At 54.5% G+C, this 16,237-nt stretch overlaps 1 protein-coding gene across 1 annotated transcript; it reads right to left on the reverse strand.

Moving 5' to 3' along the window:
• Positions 1-4,616: 4,616 nt before the first annotated feature.
• Positions 4,617-15,106, reverse strand: LOC119249475 (neutral amino acid transporter B(0)-like). Its single transcript, XM_037516841.2, has 8 exons — positions 13,955-15,106; positions 11,797-11,839; positions 11,316-11,363; positions 10,320-10,486; positions 8,465-8,698; positions 7,353-7,547; positions 7,118-7,252; positions 4,617-5,849 (listed from the first exon to the last, which is right to left on the reverse strand). The coding sequence occupies exons 1-8, from the start codon at positions 14,512-14,514 to the stop codon at positions 5,615-5,617; spliced, it is 1,617 nt and encodes a 538-aa protein (XP_037372738.1). The 5' UTR covers positions 14,515-15,106; the 3' UTR covers positions 4,617-5,614.
• Positions 15,107-16,237: the final 1,131 nt, after the last annotated feature.

Raw genomic sequence — 16,237 nt, forward strand, 5'->3', positions numbered from 1 at the left:
CCCGCGCGCCGCGAGGCTCTGCGCCCGCCTAGCGGAAGCACCGGGCTTAAGGGCGGAGGCGTGGCTGGGAAGGCGGGGGTGGGTGTCGCGCGCACAGAGCCCGCCTAGCGAGGGGCAGGGCCGAGGCCCCGGGTGCAACCACCCCTAAAAGGCGGAAAAACAATAGACACTCCGGACCCAGGCCTGCGTGTGCGCGGGGGTGGATGTGGCGGGAGGTAAGGAGGATGTTTTTCCCGCCCAAAAATTTGGGCTGCGGGTTGGGGCCGTTAAGCCAAAGCGAGGTTCTCATGAAAGTGCGGGTAACCCCCGGTGACTCATTTGCAGGTCAGTTCTTTCGTCCTAATTTCGGTCTTGGGTCGCCTCTGGGAACTTGAATTGCTCACTGTGAAAAATGAAGATGATAAAAGTTCATCCTTCACCGGATGGGTTTGAGAGTAAAATGAAAGGAAATGATGTATTTATTAATGTTCATAATTTGTAAATGACTGTTCCCAGTTCCGAGAACCACATTTGTTAAAGACTGTTTTGCTAACATTGTCACCCTCTTCCTCCTAGGTACACAATTTGCAATCCATCTATTAAAAATCATAATTCAGTTTAATGACTGGGCTGAAGTTTTCACAAGCGCTTTCTGCCAAATATTCCCCGCCTCCATAGTTTATTACCAAAAATTTTCAAATTAGCAGAAACCCGTTTCTTCATGCTTTATAGTTACATGAACTTGCTTCAACCCTCTACAATATCTGAAGCAAATGGTACCACTATCCCCTTTTCACAGCTAAAGAAAGTGAGGCTGGGAGAGGTGTGACTTGCCCCCCACTTCAGTCACCGAGCAGGACAATGGGACAGATTCTGCCAGCCCATAAATGTCCTTGCTGTAGAAGTTCCTTTCAACTCTGGAAGAGATGTCAAAGCATTGACACCAGCTGCTACACAGTTGTTTCTCTCCCCCCAGCAGATGAAACTGGGCCCTATCCCACATCTGTTCTCCGTGCCCTTTCCTCCTTGCAATGCAGCTGACCCTAGAAAACACGGTTTTGAATTCTCCTTTCCATTCTACGAGGGTCTTTTTCTCTCCGAGGGTTCAGGTTCACATTTACGGATTTAACCACCCTCCGATGTCAGTTTGCTGAACCGCCGACAGAGGAGATCTGCGGGGGGTTGAGTATCCCCTGTGTTTTGGTATGGGGGGAGAGCTGAAACCAATCCCCCACAACTACCAAGGGACTGCGGTAAGTTTTGGGGTATTCAAGATTTATATGCAAGTTTTTGACTTCAGAGAGGGGCTGCGGTCTGCACCCCAACTCCATTGTTGTTGCAAGGTACACTGTATTTCTCGAACATGTCCATCCAATTCCTACTGTCTGGTTCTACTTGACACCTCTCTGCAGTCCGCTGGTGGAAGTGGTTTTTTGAATGACTGAAGAAATGATTACTGAATAGACAGCTGCTGACAGAAGAGTTTGGACTTTATCCTGAGCGAAGCCATTGGGGTCACTCAGAGGGTGGGGAGATTCAGTTAAATCTATGCCTGGGAACATTCCAGGCTCTTCTCAGTTCTGGGCTTTGTGTATTCTATTCCATTTGCCTGGAATACTTGTTCCCTAGACTTGGTCCAACCCCTTCTTGGCGGTGATGCCTCCTTTTCCAGGAAGCCCTCCCTGACTCCCAGACTGGATCAAGCCTTGCTGCTGGGTTCACCCATCCCAGTTCTGCTCATTCTTCTGGTCACCCTCTGGGATACATCACAGGCTCATGGTATTTTAAGCTCCGATGACCTTTTAAGATCAACATTATAAATAAGAAGAAAGTTCAACAAGGAGGTAGTTCTTTCACAGATTGTTCTCTCAGGCACAGACTCACAAACTGAGTGCCTTCCCACCTGCTGGGTATGGGACCTGGGTACCATAGGGCAAAGAGAGCCTGAGAGGCCTCAGCAGCAGGGTTTCAGGTACTATGTCAGCAGGTGGCCTGCCTGGGGGTGGGGAAACTTCTTACCCTCTGGTGAGCAGCCCCCTCCCCCAGTGGAAAAGTGCCCCAGGCTATTTGGACTGAGTGGGCATAGACCAAGCTTAGTCTGGTCATTGCCCTCCCTCCCCATTCCAAGCCTAGGGGTGTCAGACAAGGAGTCTGGATGGAGGGAGGAGGCTCCAGGACTCAGGCAGCCCCAGAATCCCAGAACCTTCCAAAAGCGTGGGGTGAGTCCAAGCCAAGAGGTTTGAGGGTTTGGCCTCAGGACTGGCCAAGAGTGTCCCACCCCCTGCCAGCCTCAGGCCTGGAGGGGAAAAGAGACCAACAGCCAGTTACAGTCTGTTTTCCTCTGGCTCAGCCAAATCTATCCAGATTCAGATGTCGTCATTAGCAAAATAATAATAATAATAATAATAATAATAATAATAAAATAATAGTAACAAAGTTCTGGGGCTCCTAGAAGGAAGTGAGTGGGGCCAGGGGAGACTGGGCTGAGCTGTGGGGGCTCTGGCCTCAGTTGCCATAGTTCTGAATGCAGTCCCTGAGAGGAGCTGGTGTCTGTCAGCAGAGGGGCTGAGTAAAGGCCAACAGACCTGGGATCTAAGCTCTCAGAGAACACAGCCTTTCCTGCTCGCTCAGAGTCCATTTCATGCATTCAAGGACCTTTTCTTCTGAGCACCTACTGTGTGCCCAGCTCTGAACGGACTAGTCCTGGGGGCCCAGCTATCACTGAGGCAGACTTCTCCTCCTGGTCTCAATCTTACAGGGGAGACTGACTGTGACAACGCAGAGGGAGCAGGGCACTGAGGGGAAAACCCACAGCAGAAACCCAGGCTGGGGAGTGCAGTCAGAGAGGTCATCCTGGAGGAGGAGGCACCTGAGATGAATTAACTTCAATTTTACATTGAAGTAACATTGGTTCATGACATTACCTAGGTTTTATGAGCTGAATATTGATGAATGGCAGAACTGATTAGTGAGGGGGGACGAAAAGGGTACAGGCTGAATATATAGTCAGGGCAAAGACCGGGAGGGGAGTAATTTCTGAAACCGAGACCAGTACCATGTAGTTGGGTAGAAAATCCAAAGGGAAAATTGCTGAGAAATGAGACTTGAGTGTGGGTAGGAGGAAGCTCAGGTAGCTAATGAAAAGACTGTCAAAATCATTTATTTAGCACATTTCAGTAGTCCTGCTGCTCCCTGGTTCCAAACAAACTCAAAAGGGACAGAAGTCCAATCCTAACAAACCCCATGGAGAGGACAAAAGGACTATCGACAAACACTTGCTCTTTCTAGAATTCCACTTGAGTGGTGTCCTGGTTCTGAACACCTATCAGTCACCTGCATTTTCAAACCTCACTTGGCAACCCAGTCATAGGGCGTAAAATCAGTTGGCAAATCTCAAGCAGTTGGTTAAAAAAAATATGAGCCCTGGCCGGCAAGGGTCCCACATGGCGGGGCAGACCTCTCCTGTCATGCCCACTGCTCCCCCCTCAGCAGTTTATTTTATCAGTTTGCCTGTTCTTTTTTTTTTTTTTTTAAATAGAGGCATGTTTTATTTATTTATTTATTCATTTGTTTGTTTTTGTTTATACATGCACTGGGTACAGTCAGAAGCGTGGGAGGGTGAGAGAATTCACCAGAGCCAGAGCGGGGAGCAGAGCAGGCAGAAGGACCGAAGTACACTGCTGAGGGGAGCAGCGGGCGGCAGGAGAGGTCTGCGCGCCATGTGGGACCCTCCTCCGGTGGCTGAGGAGCAGCCGGGGATCGAACCGGCGCTGCAGAGGCTGCTGGCAGCTTCACAACCCAGCGCTCAACTGCTGCGCCACCGGGGAGGCCCCCAGTTTGCCTGTTCTGACCCCACTCTGTCTCTGGTGAATCCTCTCACCCTCCCGCACATCTGGCCTGTACCCCGGTTCTTGTATAAATAAATAAATCTTTTAAAAAAATGAACCATCAGATTTCATTGTAAACATAATTATTATTTTCTGACATTTTCCTCTTCATATCTGTGCACACCTGTCCACACCATCTCATGCTGCCAATGAAACGCACGTTCTAGGGACATCTCTGGTGGCCCAAGGGCTTAAGTCTCAGCACTATCTGTAGCAGGGAGGTGGACCCAAATGGCGCAGCATACTTCCCTGTCTCCCCACTGTTCCCCTCAGCAGTGTAATTCAGTCAATCTGCCTGGTTTGCTCCCCACTGTCTCTAGTGAATCTTCTCAACCCCCACACCTCTTGCCTGTACCCCAGTTCTTGTAAGCATAAATAAATCTTTAAAAAATTCATACCTAAATTGTATAATGTCTAAGAGCTCACTGACCCCAAGTATGGATGGTCTTTGCTTGTTGCCATTCTAGTAGGGACGGGCAGTGGTGTCTCAGTGATGCCTTTCAATGAACAGGTATTTTATTTCAAGAAAGTCCAATTTGGTGGGCCTCCCCGGTGGCACAGTGGTTGAGCACCGGGTTGTGAAGCTGCCCGCAGCCTCTGCAGCACCGTTTCGATCCCCGGCTGCTCCTGGCCCCCGGAGGAGGGTCCCACATGGCGCGCAGACCTCTCCTGCCGCCCGCTGCTCCCCTCAGCAGTGTACTTCGGCCCTTCTGCCTGCTCTGCTCCCCGCTCTGGCTCTGGTGAATTCTCTTACCCTCCCACTTCTGACTGTTCCCAGTGCTTATATAAATAAATTAATCTTAAAAAAAAAAAAAGTCCAATTTGGGGCCTTCCTGGTGGCACAAGGGGTTAATCACCGCACTATGAAGCAATCCGCAGCCTCTGTAGCTTGAGTTCGATCCCTGGCCAGCCAGGGAGCAACCCACATGGCGCAGCAGACCTCTCCTGACTCGCCCGCCATTCCCCTCAGCAGTGTACTCTCGTCAATCTCCCTGTTCTGTTCCCTACTCTTTGTCTGGTGAATCCTCTCACCCCATGCATCTCTGGCCTGTACCCCAGCTCTTGCATAAATAAATAAATCTTAAAAAAAAAAAAAAAAAGTCCAATTTGTCATGCTTCTTTATTTTTCCCTGTGTGGCTAGTGTTTTTAGTCAAATTCTTACAAAAGTCTGATTAGATAACTTAGTTGTGTCATTGCTACAAAAAGTCTCCTGGAGTGACAGCGCAATTTGCCCTATTGCCCCTCCTCCCCTCATAGTTCCCAGGAGTGTTCCCCTGATCTATGGAGGGAACAGAGGGGGCCTGGGGCCAGTACAGGGTGAACCATGGAGAGTCCCACAACCCACACACACACGGAGACAACAACCACCAAAGTGACGAGCAAAGGAGCCAGCACCACACACGGAGAGCAGACCTCTCAAAGAAGCAACAATCTCAAAAGATGACTTGAGACTGTGTCCAAGATGGGGGGCCCAGGCTGGCTCCCAGAGGTGCTGTTTCCTAATTGTGGTTGGGGACAGCAGCTGAGGACCGGGGAGGTTTGGGGAGACACACTTGCACACACAGGTCCACATATATCTCCCAGCAGCGAGACCTTCCCGATCTGATTTTGGGGAGGGAGCCGGGGGCCTCTGGTTCCCCAGATGTGGGGGCAGTGACCAAAGAGTTCCATTTGTCCTTTCATCCATCTCTCACCATCCTGATGTACAAAGTGTCCCCGCTGGGTCGGGGAAGGTCCCCACTAGAGTTTACATGACTGATTCCTTCTCACAGGGGTCAGCATCCCCAGCAGATCCAGGACAGCGTTTGAGGAGGGGATTCCCCTCCTCAGTGGAGACTGGCAGCGGGGCCTGGGGCAGCTCGCTCTTCACCTGGATCAACTCAGGCACCGAGCTCTGAGACCCCGAACGGTCCACATAATTCTGGAGGAGCCCCGCCCCAAAGGCGTCACCTTCCACGTTGAGGACGGTACAGGATCGGTCCCTGAAGGGGTAGGCATGACAGGGAGGTGAATGAGTGGGGTCTGGGGGCCCCTCTGTCCTCTCCCTCTGGAATCTTGACACACCCATCACACCCATCTCCACACCATCATTCCTCCACTTCCATCCATTTCCTTCCCCTGTTCTATTTCTAGACCCAGTTCATCCCTTCATCCTCCCAGAAGCTCAAATAACCCTTCCTCTTAGACCTTCGAAGATCTTGCTTCAACTCAAACCCCAGAAATCTCATAACCCCTCTTCTTTGCTCTGGTTCCCATATTTTCTCTGCCTAGAAAATCTCAGAGAACTCCCCCTCCATCTTCCCTGGACCCCAAGTGGTTCTTTATCCCCGCAAAACACAAGACAGGTTCCTTCTGGAGCCTCTAAGCCCTCCCTCCCTCCTCTTGGGAGCCCAGAAGACCTAACTCTTCTCCCTCAGACCATACTAAGCCCTAGCTCAGGGCATTCCGGGTATGTCAAGGTTCTCCCCAGAATCCTAAGGATATAGGATTATCTCTTCAATATAGTATAAGCTTATTAGTTCTCAACGATGCACACCTGAAACTTAAGTTATATTACAAAGTTACTTTAAAAAAAATTTTAGGGCCTCCCCGAGGGCACACTGGCTTGAGCGCTGCACTGTGAAGCTATCCTCAGCCCCTGCAGTGCTGGTTTGATTCCCAGCCGGCCAGGGAGATTCCCACACGGTGCAGCAGACCTCTCCTGCCGCACCTGCTGCTCCCCTCTGCAGTGTATTTCTGTCATCTGCCTGTTCTGCTCCCTCTTCTGTCTCTGCTGAATCTGCTCACCCTCTTGCGCCTCTGGCTATCCCCCAGCTCTTGTATAAAAATAAATAAATCTTTAAAAAAAAAAAGGATGGTTTTTTTAGCAGGGCCTCCCTGGTGGCGCGGTTAAGAAGAAACCTACGAAGCAGTCCGCAGCCTCTGCAGCATGAGTTCGATCCCCTAGCCAGCCATGGAGCCGCCCACATGGCACAGTAGACCTCTCCTGACACGCCCACTGCTCCCCTCAGCAGTGTACTTCGGTCAGTCTGCCTGTCCTGTTCCCCACTCTGCCCTCTGGTGAATCCTCTCAACCCCATACCTCTGGCCTGTACCCAAGCACTTGTATGCAAGTATAAATCTTTAAAAAAATAATTTTTTTTAACGAAAGTGGATGAATAAAAAATACACACACACACAGCCACACAGGCTCTAGCTCACCCCCTTCCCTGGGGTACCTCTGAACCCCCTGAGGTCAACCCACACTTACACCAGCCAGTCCACAGCCAGGATCAAGGAGATGTAGTGAACCGGCAGGTTGACCGCCTCCAGGATGATGGCCAAGGTGAGGACACCTCCAGCCGGGATGCCTGCAGCGCCCACGCTGGACGCTGTGGCCGTGACCCTGGGGGTATAGAGGGGCAGTCAGGAGAGGCTGCCAGAGAGCCCTTCTCCTTGACCTGCGTCTGTTCCAGGGGATGGTCAGGCGCCCAGCCCACACTCACAGGATAGTGATGATATTCACGAAGTTCAGGGACCGCTGATTGAGCTGAGCGATGAACACCGCGGCCACGCACTGGAAGAGCGCCGCGCCGTCCATGTTGACCGTGGCGCCGATGGGGAGGATGAAGCGGCTGATGTGCTTGGTGACACGGTTCCTCTCCTCCACGCACTTCATCATCAGCGGCAGCGTGGCGGAGCTGCAAGGGGCCACGCAGCTCAGCGCTCAAGCACTTCCAGGCCCTGCGGCCCCGCCCACCACACAAGCCCCGCCCACAGCACCCCACCCTGCCTAGACCACCTGCCGTCTCCCCATCCCTTAGACCTGGCTCACCACACAGACCACCATACCTGGTCTAAGTCCCGCTAGCTCTCAAGCCACACCCATAACACCTGGTCGGCCCGGACCCCATCCCCTCCCTGGATCACAGCCTGTATTTCAGACCTGACCTCTGCCCTGCAGCCTAGCCCCGCCCACCTCCTCCCCAGACCACAGGACCAGCCCCTGTCCCTGGCACAGGCCCCGTCTACCGGCCTAGACCCTCACCCCCAGCCTCCCTCCCAGGAGCCCAGCCCTCTCTAGCTCTCCATGTCCTTCCCTTTCTGGAGCCTAGAGGCAGGAGGGAGCCCCCAGAATGCAGGCATTCCAGAAGGCAAAATCCCTGACGCCCTGGGGAGCAACTGACTGCTACTCCTCAAAATACACGGGAAAATTCTACCTAATTCTATGTTAGAGAGCTCTCTGATAGCCCACGCCCCACATCTCCAACAACAGAACTTGGCCAAGAATTACTAAGTTCTTGGGGATGCTGCTGCGAAGGTGGGGTTGTGAGGGAGCAGGACCCTTTCCTTCCCAGAAGGAAAGATAGGGGTTTCATAAGATTGGATCCAGGATGGAGAAGTACAGTCCCCCCAGGGCTAGGCCTGGCAGGGAGGAAAGGGCATCAGGAGGGGAGGGGAGGTCTAAGGCAGTGCTTGCCTAAATTTTAGAGGGAGGGGAATCTAGGACCTTAGGAGGAGCTGACAAAGGTATGGCGCTGTGCCCCATCCGGCGTCCCCAAACATCTCAGGGGCGTTGCGACCTCTACACACCACCGCAGCCGGCCCCAAGGCTCACCTGGAGGAGGTCCCGAAGGCCGTGGCCAGCGCCGTTGTGATGCCCCACAGGAAGCGGTAGGGGTTTTTGCGGGTGAACAAGAAGTAGATGAGGGGCAGCACCAGGAGCCCGTGGATGGCGTGGCCCAGCAGGCAGCACAGGATGTATTTGCCGAGGCTGGCGAAGAGCTTCCCCACGTCTTCCATCTCCACAATATTGCTGGCCACCAGGAACATGATACCCACAGGGGCATACCTAACGACACAGGAGACAGACCAGCCTCTGACCACGCGCTCCTGGGCTGGGCGCAGACACTTCACATGGGAGTGCCCCATCCAGCTGCCCCAGCCTCAGGAGACGACCACCTTCAAGCACCTCCTCTACCCTGCCCACCACACTCTGCCCTGGAAGGTCGGGCAGCCGGGAGGCCCACGGAGCCTGGCAGCCTCCATCAGCTCTCTGAATGCCTGTGTTCAGATACCAACTTGACCCATGAAAGAGGAGAGCTGTGCAGGCTGCGGTCATTTACGTCAAGGGGCTTGTTAGAGCAGCTACTATGGCTTAAAGCAAACGCTCTGTCGCCACTTCCTAGAGGGGAAAAGGCCCTGCTCGTGTATTTATGACAACTCCCAGGTGTGAAGGATGCAGGGTGTGCAGAGCCCTTGAATGCCACCGAATCTTCACCCGAGCCCAGGCAGGGGCGCCAACCAGGGTCTCCCGCAGCTGACGCTGAACCAAACAAAATCGAATCAGCCTGTAAAACAGGGGTGAGGATGCCACCACCCCGAGAGGAACGCTGGGGGCTGAAGTGAGACACCAGCTGAAAGGAGTTGAAAGCTTTCTGTACACAGTAAGTGATCTATAAACTTGTGGGTTTATTAGTAGCCTCTCCAGGAGTACAGATCTGGGGGGGGGCCTGCTGCTCCCCTCCCAGGAAGGCTTCCCTGACGCTTGATCTAGACGGTTACTTGTCTCCTGAACCCCTTCTCTCCTTGGGTAACAGAAGAAGGCACCACTTCCCAGCCCCCTCTGCAGCTCAGCTTGGGCCAGTGCCAAAGTACTGGCAGGTGAGATGTGCCAGAAGTCATAAAAGCTAAGGACTGGATAAATATTAGCTGTTATTGTTTACTATAGGCATGTAATAGGTCAGGCTCCATCCCAAGAACTTTACCTGTATTAATTCATTTGTGCCCAGTGCTATCAAGCCCGTTTTCCAGATGAAGAGACCGAGGCACAGAGGGGCTAAGTAACTCGTTGCCCAGCCGGGAAGGCACCTCAGGCCACCCAGCTGCAGAGCCCGCTCTTACCCGCCCACCATCCCATCTCTCCCGCAGTCAAGACACAGCAGCTTCTGACCTCAGCTGCCTTGGAATGAGGGCCTGGGGTGGAGGGCTGAGATGCAGGCAGGGTCCTGAGAATCGGGGTGCAGCTAGGAGGAGAGGGGACTGGGGCAGGAGCATGAATGGAAGGCAGAGTCCTCTGCACATTTTCTTCTCATTATCTGGGGTCATTTAGTAAAACTCTGAATGATCATAACCGAGGCTCATGTTTAGGGAATGCCCAGTAGGTGCCAGGCAATTAGAACACCTTCTAAGTGCTTTTCTCTTCACGCTCACCCACTAAAGTGGGCACTATTTTTTCAGACCCGAGCCAAAGGCAAACATCTGGTTACATTTAGATCTCTAAAAGTGAGCACACTGTGGCCGTGGCTTTTACTATCTTTCAGTAAGATCAGAAGGTGCAAGCATCGGGCTGAGTGCTCACAGATACAACACTGCCCTCATCTTACAGATGAGCAACTCATTCGAGAGGATAAAGCAGAAGGAGGGTGACCCTATCTCATACCCCCACTGCCTTTCCCCCAATCTCCACTCACCACATGATCCAGGAGACCAGCACCATGGTGGCATCATTGAAGGAATTGAAGAAGCGTATGAGCAGTTCGCCCTCAGGCCCCAGCTTCCGCAGGGCCACGCCAAAGACGATGGCAAACACTACCAGGCCCAGGATGTTCATGCCCTCCACCTCTTCTCCCACAGGCACCTTTGAGCAGGAAACAGATGGGGAAGGGAAGAGGGAGGCACCTGTCAACCTGCATAGTCACTGAGGGCCTATCCTGGGCACTGGTGGGACCCAGCAGAGATAAGACACCTCCTTATCTCTTCCTCCCAAGGCTCACAATACAGGTCCAGGAGAAATATGCTTGTGACCAGAGATCCTCCCACTGAACAAGGCTGGAACGTGGGAACCACAGAGTACTATGGAAATTAGGTGGGTATTCTAGCTTTGGGAGGCTGGGGAAGGGTCAAGGAGGGTTTCCTGGAGGAAGGGGCTGATTCCAAAGAGCAGAACAGAAAGAACAGGAAGGGTGAACCAGATAAAGAGGGGCAGCAGAAGGTTCTACATCGTGAAAACATCCAATGGCCTAGAAATGAGAGCAACTTGAGCATATGAAAGAACAGAAAGAAATCTACTATGGCTACAAGAAATGAGTGAGGCAAAATCACAAGATGAGGCGGGGCAGGGCCCCGTGGGCCGGGGTGAAGAGCTGGGATTTCTTGGGAGGGAACTAGGGCGCATGGCAGAGCTTGGGCAGGAGGGAATGGGCAGAGCCAGGAGGAGGCCAGGTCAAGATGGGGCAGGGGAAAGGGAAAAAGAACGTGGCCAAAGTGGGGTTGTGGGGAGGGACAAGAGGAGGCAGAACAGAGATGTCCAGAAAGGCAGAGACTGCGGGGCTGCAGAGAGTTTAAATCAATAATTCCACACCAGTTATTGGAAAATAGAAGGGAGACAAATCTGGGGGACTGGGGAGAACAAATCAAAAAAACACAAAGTGGGGGTGAGGCCACTACAGCCCTTCCCCAGCTCTCACCTTCACCCATGCTCCATCGATCTCTTTCTCTCCATAGGAGGTGGAATACTGCAGGGAGAATTGGGGCGAATTAGGGTCCATTTCACTGAAGATCCCCCCACCCGGTACTGGAACCAAAAAAGCTTAGAGTCTGTCCTAGGTACCCCTTAAATCTCATTCCATCTGGCTGGCAACCCCACCGAGGTAGGAGTCCTCATGCCCCCACTTTCCAGAGGCAGAAAGCAAGGCTCAGAGAGGTAAAGGCACCAGCCAGGGTCACACAGCTAGAATGGGAACCCAGAAGGTGGTTGGAACCCATAATCATGTTTGTGGAGAAAGGGTATAAATTAGCTTCCAGGGACACCCAGGAACTCTGCAAGATAAATATGCCTGTAAACATGAGGGCATGAGTTTTTCCCAGACACCTTCCAAAATGAGGTGCTGAGGCCGGCAATTCACGGTCTCCCTCCCGGTCCACCCCCCGGGACACCAGAGGACTCACTGAGCGGAAGGCTGCAGACACCAGGTTGGAAGGGAAGATATTTCTGCAGAGACAGACATAGGAGGGGTTGTTAGACACCAGCGGGGAGGTCAGGGGGTGTGGGAGGTTCCGTTGGTCTCTTGGGTACGGGGGAACCTTGGAGGCCTCGTGGGCACCCCAACATGCTGGCACCCAGGGCTGTGACAGGTTCGATCAGGCAGAGTTGATCTGGCCTGCACTTATTTTTAGGGTGTGGGGCGTCTGAGCTGGCCTCCTGGGCCCCCAGATGGCTGCTGTTGCAGCCCTGAGGGACTGAGGATGGGGGTGGGGAATGCTGGCTTCCCAGGCAGGAAGGGGCAGGGTCACTTGGGGCCTCAGCTCCACCCCCTACAGCAAACTAAATACCCTGGGCATCTTGCATCAGCCACCTCCAGGAGGGCTGGAGTCTGGGGGCTGGCTGGTGGGTCAGAGGGTTCGGGGAAGCCAGAGGGTGGTAAGATGACTGCATGCCACACATATGCATCTGTGTTGACACAGCCACTCTCCTGTGAAGGTGTCCGAGTGACTCACTAAATCCCACAGAGCGACTGAGGGAGTCAGACATTGGCCTCACGCAGTCTCCGGGAGACAGAAATACCAAAAATGAAGCCACAGGTAGTGCAGCCAGGGCGCCACACACATCAACTCACTTAATCCCCCACAGCCCTCAGGGACCCACACCATGGTCCTTACTTCACAGAACAGGAAAATGAGGCACCAAGCAGGGATTGGAACCCAAGTCAGCTGGTTGCCTGGTCCTAACCGCTGAGCTTCTTCCTCCGTCACCAGTGAGGTGGTTTGTTTTCAGGGTGCTGATGTAGGGCGGAGTATTCAGATATGTGGGACACTGCTGGTGTGGACTAGGAGGGGTCAGAGTGAACTGAGTATGTGGGTGCTCAAATGCTGGGCTCATCCCGTGAGCAGCTGTTGGTGCTAAGGGGTTGTCAGTATCAGTGCGTGTGTGTATGTGTGTGTGACAACTGGTGTAAGGCCATGTCTGGTGAGCTGCTGCAGGCTGGGTGTCTATGTGCCTGTTTCCAGCTGTGTATCAGTTGGTCATGAAGTCGTGTGGCTCCAAGGGGCTGACCAAGCACAAGCTTCAGCTATTTTCACTGTGCAGGGTGTGGGAGGGTGGGGAGCTGGTACTCAGAGGCAGCTTTCAGCTGGTGTGCCTGTCCGCAGGCCGGATGGTCCCACCCAGGCCAGACAGGGTTGGGCTGGGACCCAGCTAATCTCCCGCAGCCAGAAGGTGCCCACCCACTGCACCTCCTGGACACCAGGAGTGCTCCAGTGTAATGCCCCGATTCTGTGACTCACCCTGCCACCCCACACACCACTTCCAGGAACCTGAGGCACTAATCAGCAGAGGCACTAAGGCAAGGTCAAGTGGATCCACACCATTAGCTGGGGCAGGGGTATGGTGGGGGTGGGGGGAGAAGCCAGAAGGAGGAAAAGAATTTGGGGCCCTTTCTAACCAGCTCCCTCAGGACAGCATAATGGGGGGAGAGCGAGGAAAGGGGATGTGGAGTCAGAGATGGCAGGAACGTGTGTGAAGAGGAAGCCCCAGGGGCCAGCTCAACTGGGTGAAGGCAACCTGAGAAAAAAACTGGCCAAGTCCGCTCCACAAGTGACGGGGATGTGGGAGCCCTGGAACTGGGAAGAGGGTCATGTGGGGGTCACTAGAATCACCTCATGTCCGAACTCAGGGGTCCCAATCCCCGTTCCTTGACTCCACTCTTTATCCAGAAGCCCCATCTGGGCCCCTTGGCACCCAAAGCTCCCCTTCCAAGGAGACCTCATCAGGGTCCTCTCCCATTCAGGAGACCCTCGTAGGCCCCTCAACCCACACCCGCCCACTGAAGCCGCACTGTCTCCTACCTCAAAGACCTTCTCACCTATCACCCACGTGTGGGTTCCCTTAGGGGCACAGGCCACACGTTTAGATGCCTCTTCCCCCAGCCAAGTGTTCTCACATGCCACACCCCAACCCTGAAGGGGCCAGAGCTCCCCCCGCCCCCAGCACCCTGTTTTCTTTTCCTAAGGTCCTAGAGATGTCCCGGCTCTGGGGACCCAGAGCCTCCTCTAGTCCATGTGGCCAAAGCAGTCCCTTCCCATGCCCCACCAGTGGGCGGAGTCTTACCTCACTAGATCTAGGAACGAATCGAGCACCTCTTTGGTGTGGGCCTCTCCCTCAGTGCCTTTGGCCCCCATCGATTCATTGAAGGCGGCGCCTGGCTGCAGAAGCAGTGCCAAGCCCACGCCGAGCCCCGAGGCCATCAGAGTGGTGACCAGGAAGAACAGCAGCGCCCAGGCGCCCAGGCGGCCGAGCGCGCTCGGGTCCAGGCTGGCCGCGCCGCCAATCAGGCTGCACATCACCAGCGGCAGGATGATCATCTTCAGCAGGCGCAGCAGCAGCTCGCCCGGGAAGGCGAAGGCCGCCAGGCGCGCGGGGCCCAGCGCTTGCGCGCCGCCGGCCGCAGACACCCCCAGCCCCAGCGCCACGCCCGCCACCACGGCCACCACCGTCAGCAGCACCAGCAGGTTGGCCCGAAGGCAGCGGCGCACCTGGTCCCGGGAACGGCAGCAGCCGCCTCCTGGCGCGCTTGGGTCCTCCGCAGGGACCAGCACTGGAACACCGTTCGCGGTGGGCTCCGCCGCTGCGAACCCCTTGAGGTCCTGCTTAGGGACATCGGCCACCATGATGAAACCCCGGGGTTCCTTAGTGCCTGGAATCTGGAGACGCCTGGGGCTCCTTCCCGCGACTTTCCTTAGAAGTGAGAGCTGAGCCCAGAGCCTGGAGGCTGGAACTTCGAAGAGTTCCTTGGAGTTTTGAATCACCGCGCCTCGCTTCCCGGCGCGGGCAAGACGGGGTGTCGGAGATCCTCAGGCTGGGCACTGGGGCAACTCCCTCTTCCAGCTGTGGCCGGGCGCTCCAAAGCTGGCAGCTGGAGAAGCGGTTTCTTGGCTCTGGGGATCGGGAATATAGGAGTTTCTCTGGATGGAACTTGGGGTCCGGAAGGCGGAGGGCGCCCACACCACGCAGGTCTTCACGTGCCTAGGTTCTGATGGCGCAGATCCTGGCGGCGGGGAGTCAGGGTGCCTGGGTCCTGAGACAGGAGGGCTGGGAGCTTGAGTCTGGGGAGCCGGGAAGCAGGAGGTCCCGGAGGAGGGGGGATCAGGCTCTTGGGTCCAGGAGCGGCAATTCGGGCCCCTGGTGCGGAGGGCGGCGGCCCAGGGTGGTGGAAGGACCGGCTCTCAGCCTCGAGGGGAGCTCCCCGGCGCGCCGCGTGGCTCTGCGCCCGCCTAGCGGAAGCACCGGGCTTAAGGGCGGAGGTGTGGCTTGGGGGGGGGTTGCCGCGCGCGCGCACAGAGCCCGCCTAGCAAGGGGTGGGGCGAGGCCCCGGGAGCAAACACCCCTAGAAGGCGGAAAAACAAAGGCCACTCCCGGGCGGGACCCGGGTGTAGGTGGGGCTGGAGGTGGCGGGGCATCTGTAACACGTTCTTCCTGCCCAAAAATTTGGGCTGTGGGTTGGGGCCGTTAAGCCAAAGCGAGGGTCTTCTGCAAGTGCGGGTAACCCCCGGGTGACTCATTTGCAGGTCAGTTCCTCCGTCCTAATTTCGGTCTTGGGTCGCCTCTGGGAACTTCAACTGCTCACTGTAAAAAATGTAGATGATTAAAGTTCATCCTTCACCAGAAGTGTTTGAAAGGAAATGATGTATTTATTAATGTTCATAATTTATAAAGGACTGTTCCCAGTTCCGAGAACCACATTTGTTCATTAAAGGCCGTTATGCTAACATTGTCACCCTCTTCCTCCTAAGTACACAATTTGCAATCCATCTATTAAAAATCATAATTCAGTTTAATGACTGGGCTGAAGTTTTCACAAGTGCTTTCTGCCAAATATTCCCCCCCTCCATAGTTTATTACAAAAAAATTTCAAATAAGAGCCTCCCTGGTGGCGCAGCCGGTTCAGGGCCGCACTGTGAAGATGTCTGCAGCCTCTTCAGTGCGGGTTCCATCCCAGCGGGCCGGTGAGAATCCCACATGGCGTGGCAGACCTCTCCTGTCTTGCCTGCTGCTCCCCTTCAGCAGTGTATTTCGTCAGTCTGCCTGTTCTGTCCCCCACTCTGTCTCTGGAGAATCCTTTCACCCTTCCGCACATCTGGCCTGTTCCCCGGTTCTTGTATGAATAAATGTTTTTTTTTAAGATGTATTTATTTATGCATACAAGAGCCGGGGTACAGGCCAGAGAGATGCGGGGGGTGGAGGAGTCACCAGAGACAGAGAGGGAAACAGAACAGGCACATTGACCTAAGTGCACTGCTGTGGGGAGCAGCGGACAAGACAGGAGTGGTCTGCCGCGCCATGTGGTTTGCTCCCTGGCCAGCCAGGGATTGAACTCATGCTGCAGGGGCTGCG

This window comes from Talpa occidentalis, unplaced genomic scaffold, assembly GCF_014898055.3.
Source record: "Talpa occidentalis isolate TD23 unplaced genomic scaffold, MPIMG_talOcc4v2.1 talOcc4.17, whole genome shotgun sequence".
NCBI classification, from domain to species: domain Eukaryota; kingdom Metazoa; phylum Chordata; class Mammalia; order Eulipotyphla; family Talpidae; genus Talpa; species Talpa occidentalis.

Bases quoted from the DNA above. Each gene is read 5' to 3' on its own strand.
- LOC119249475 (XM_037516841.2), bottom strand. From the start codon at position 14,514: ATGGTGGCCGATGTCCCTAAGCAGGACCTCAAGGGGTTCGCAGCGGCG. The intron at 11,840-13,954 runs GTAAGACTCCGC...CTGTCTCTGCAG, and splicing joins TCGTTCCTAGATCTAGTGAG to AAATATCTTCCCTTCCAACC. The intron at 11,364-11,796 runs GTGAGTCCTCTG...TTCTCCCTGCAG, and splicing joins TGTCTGCAGCCTTCCGCTCA to TATTCCACCTCCTATGGAGA.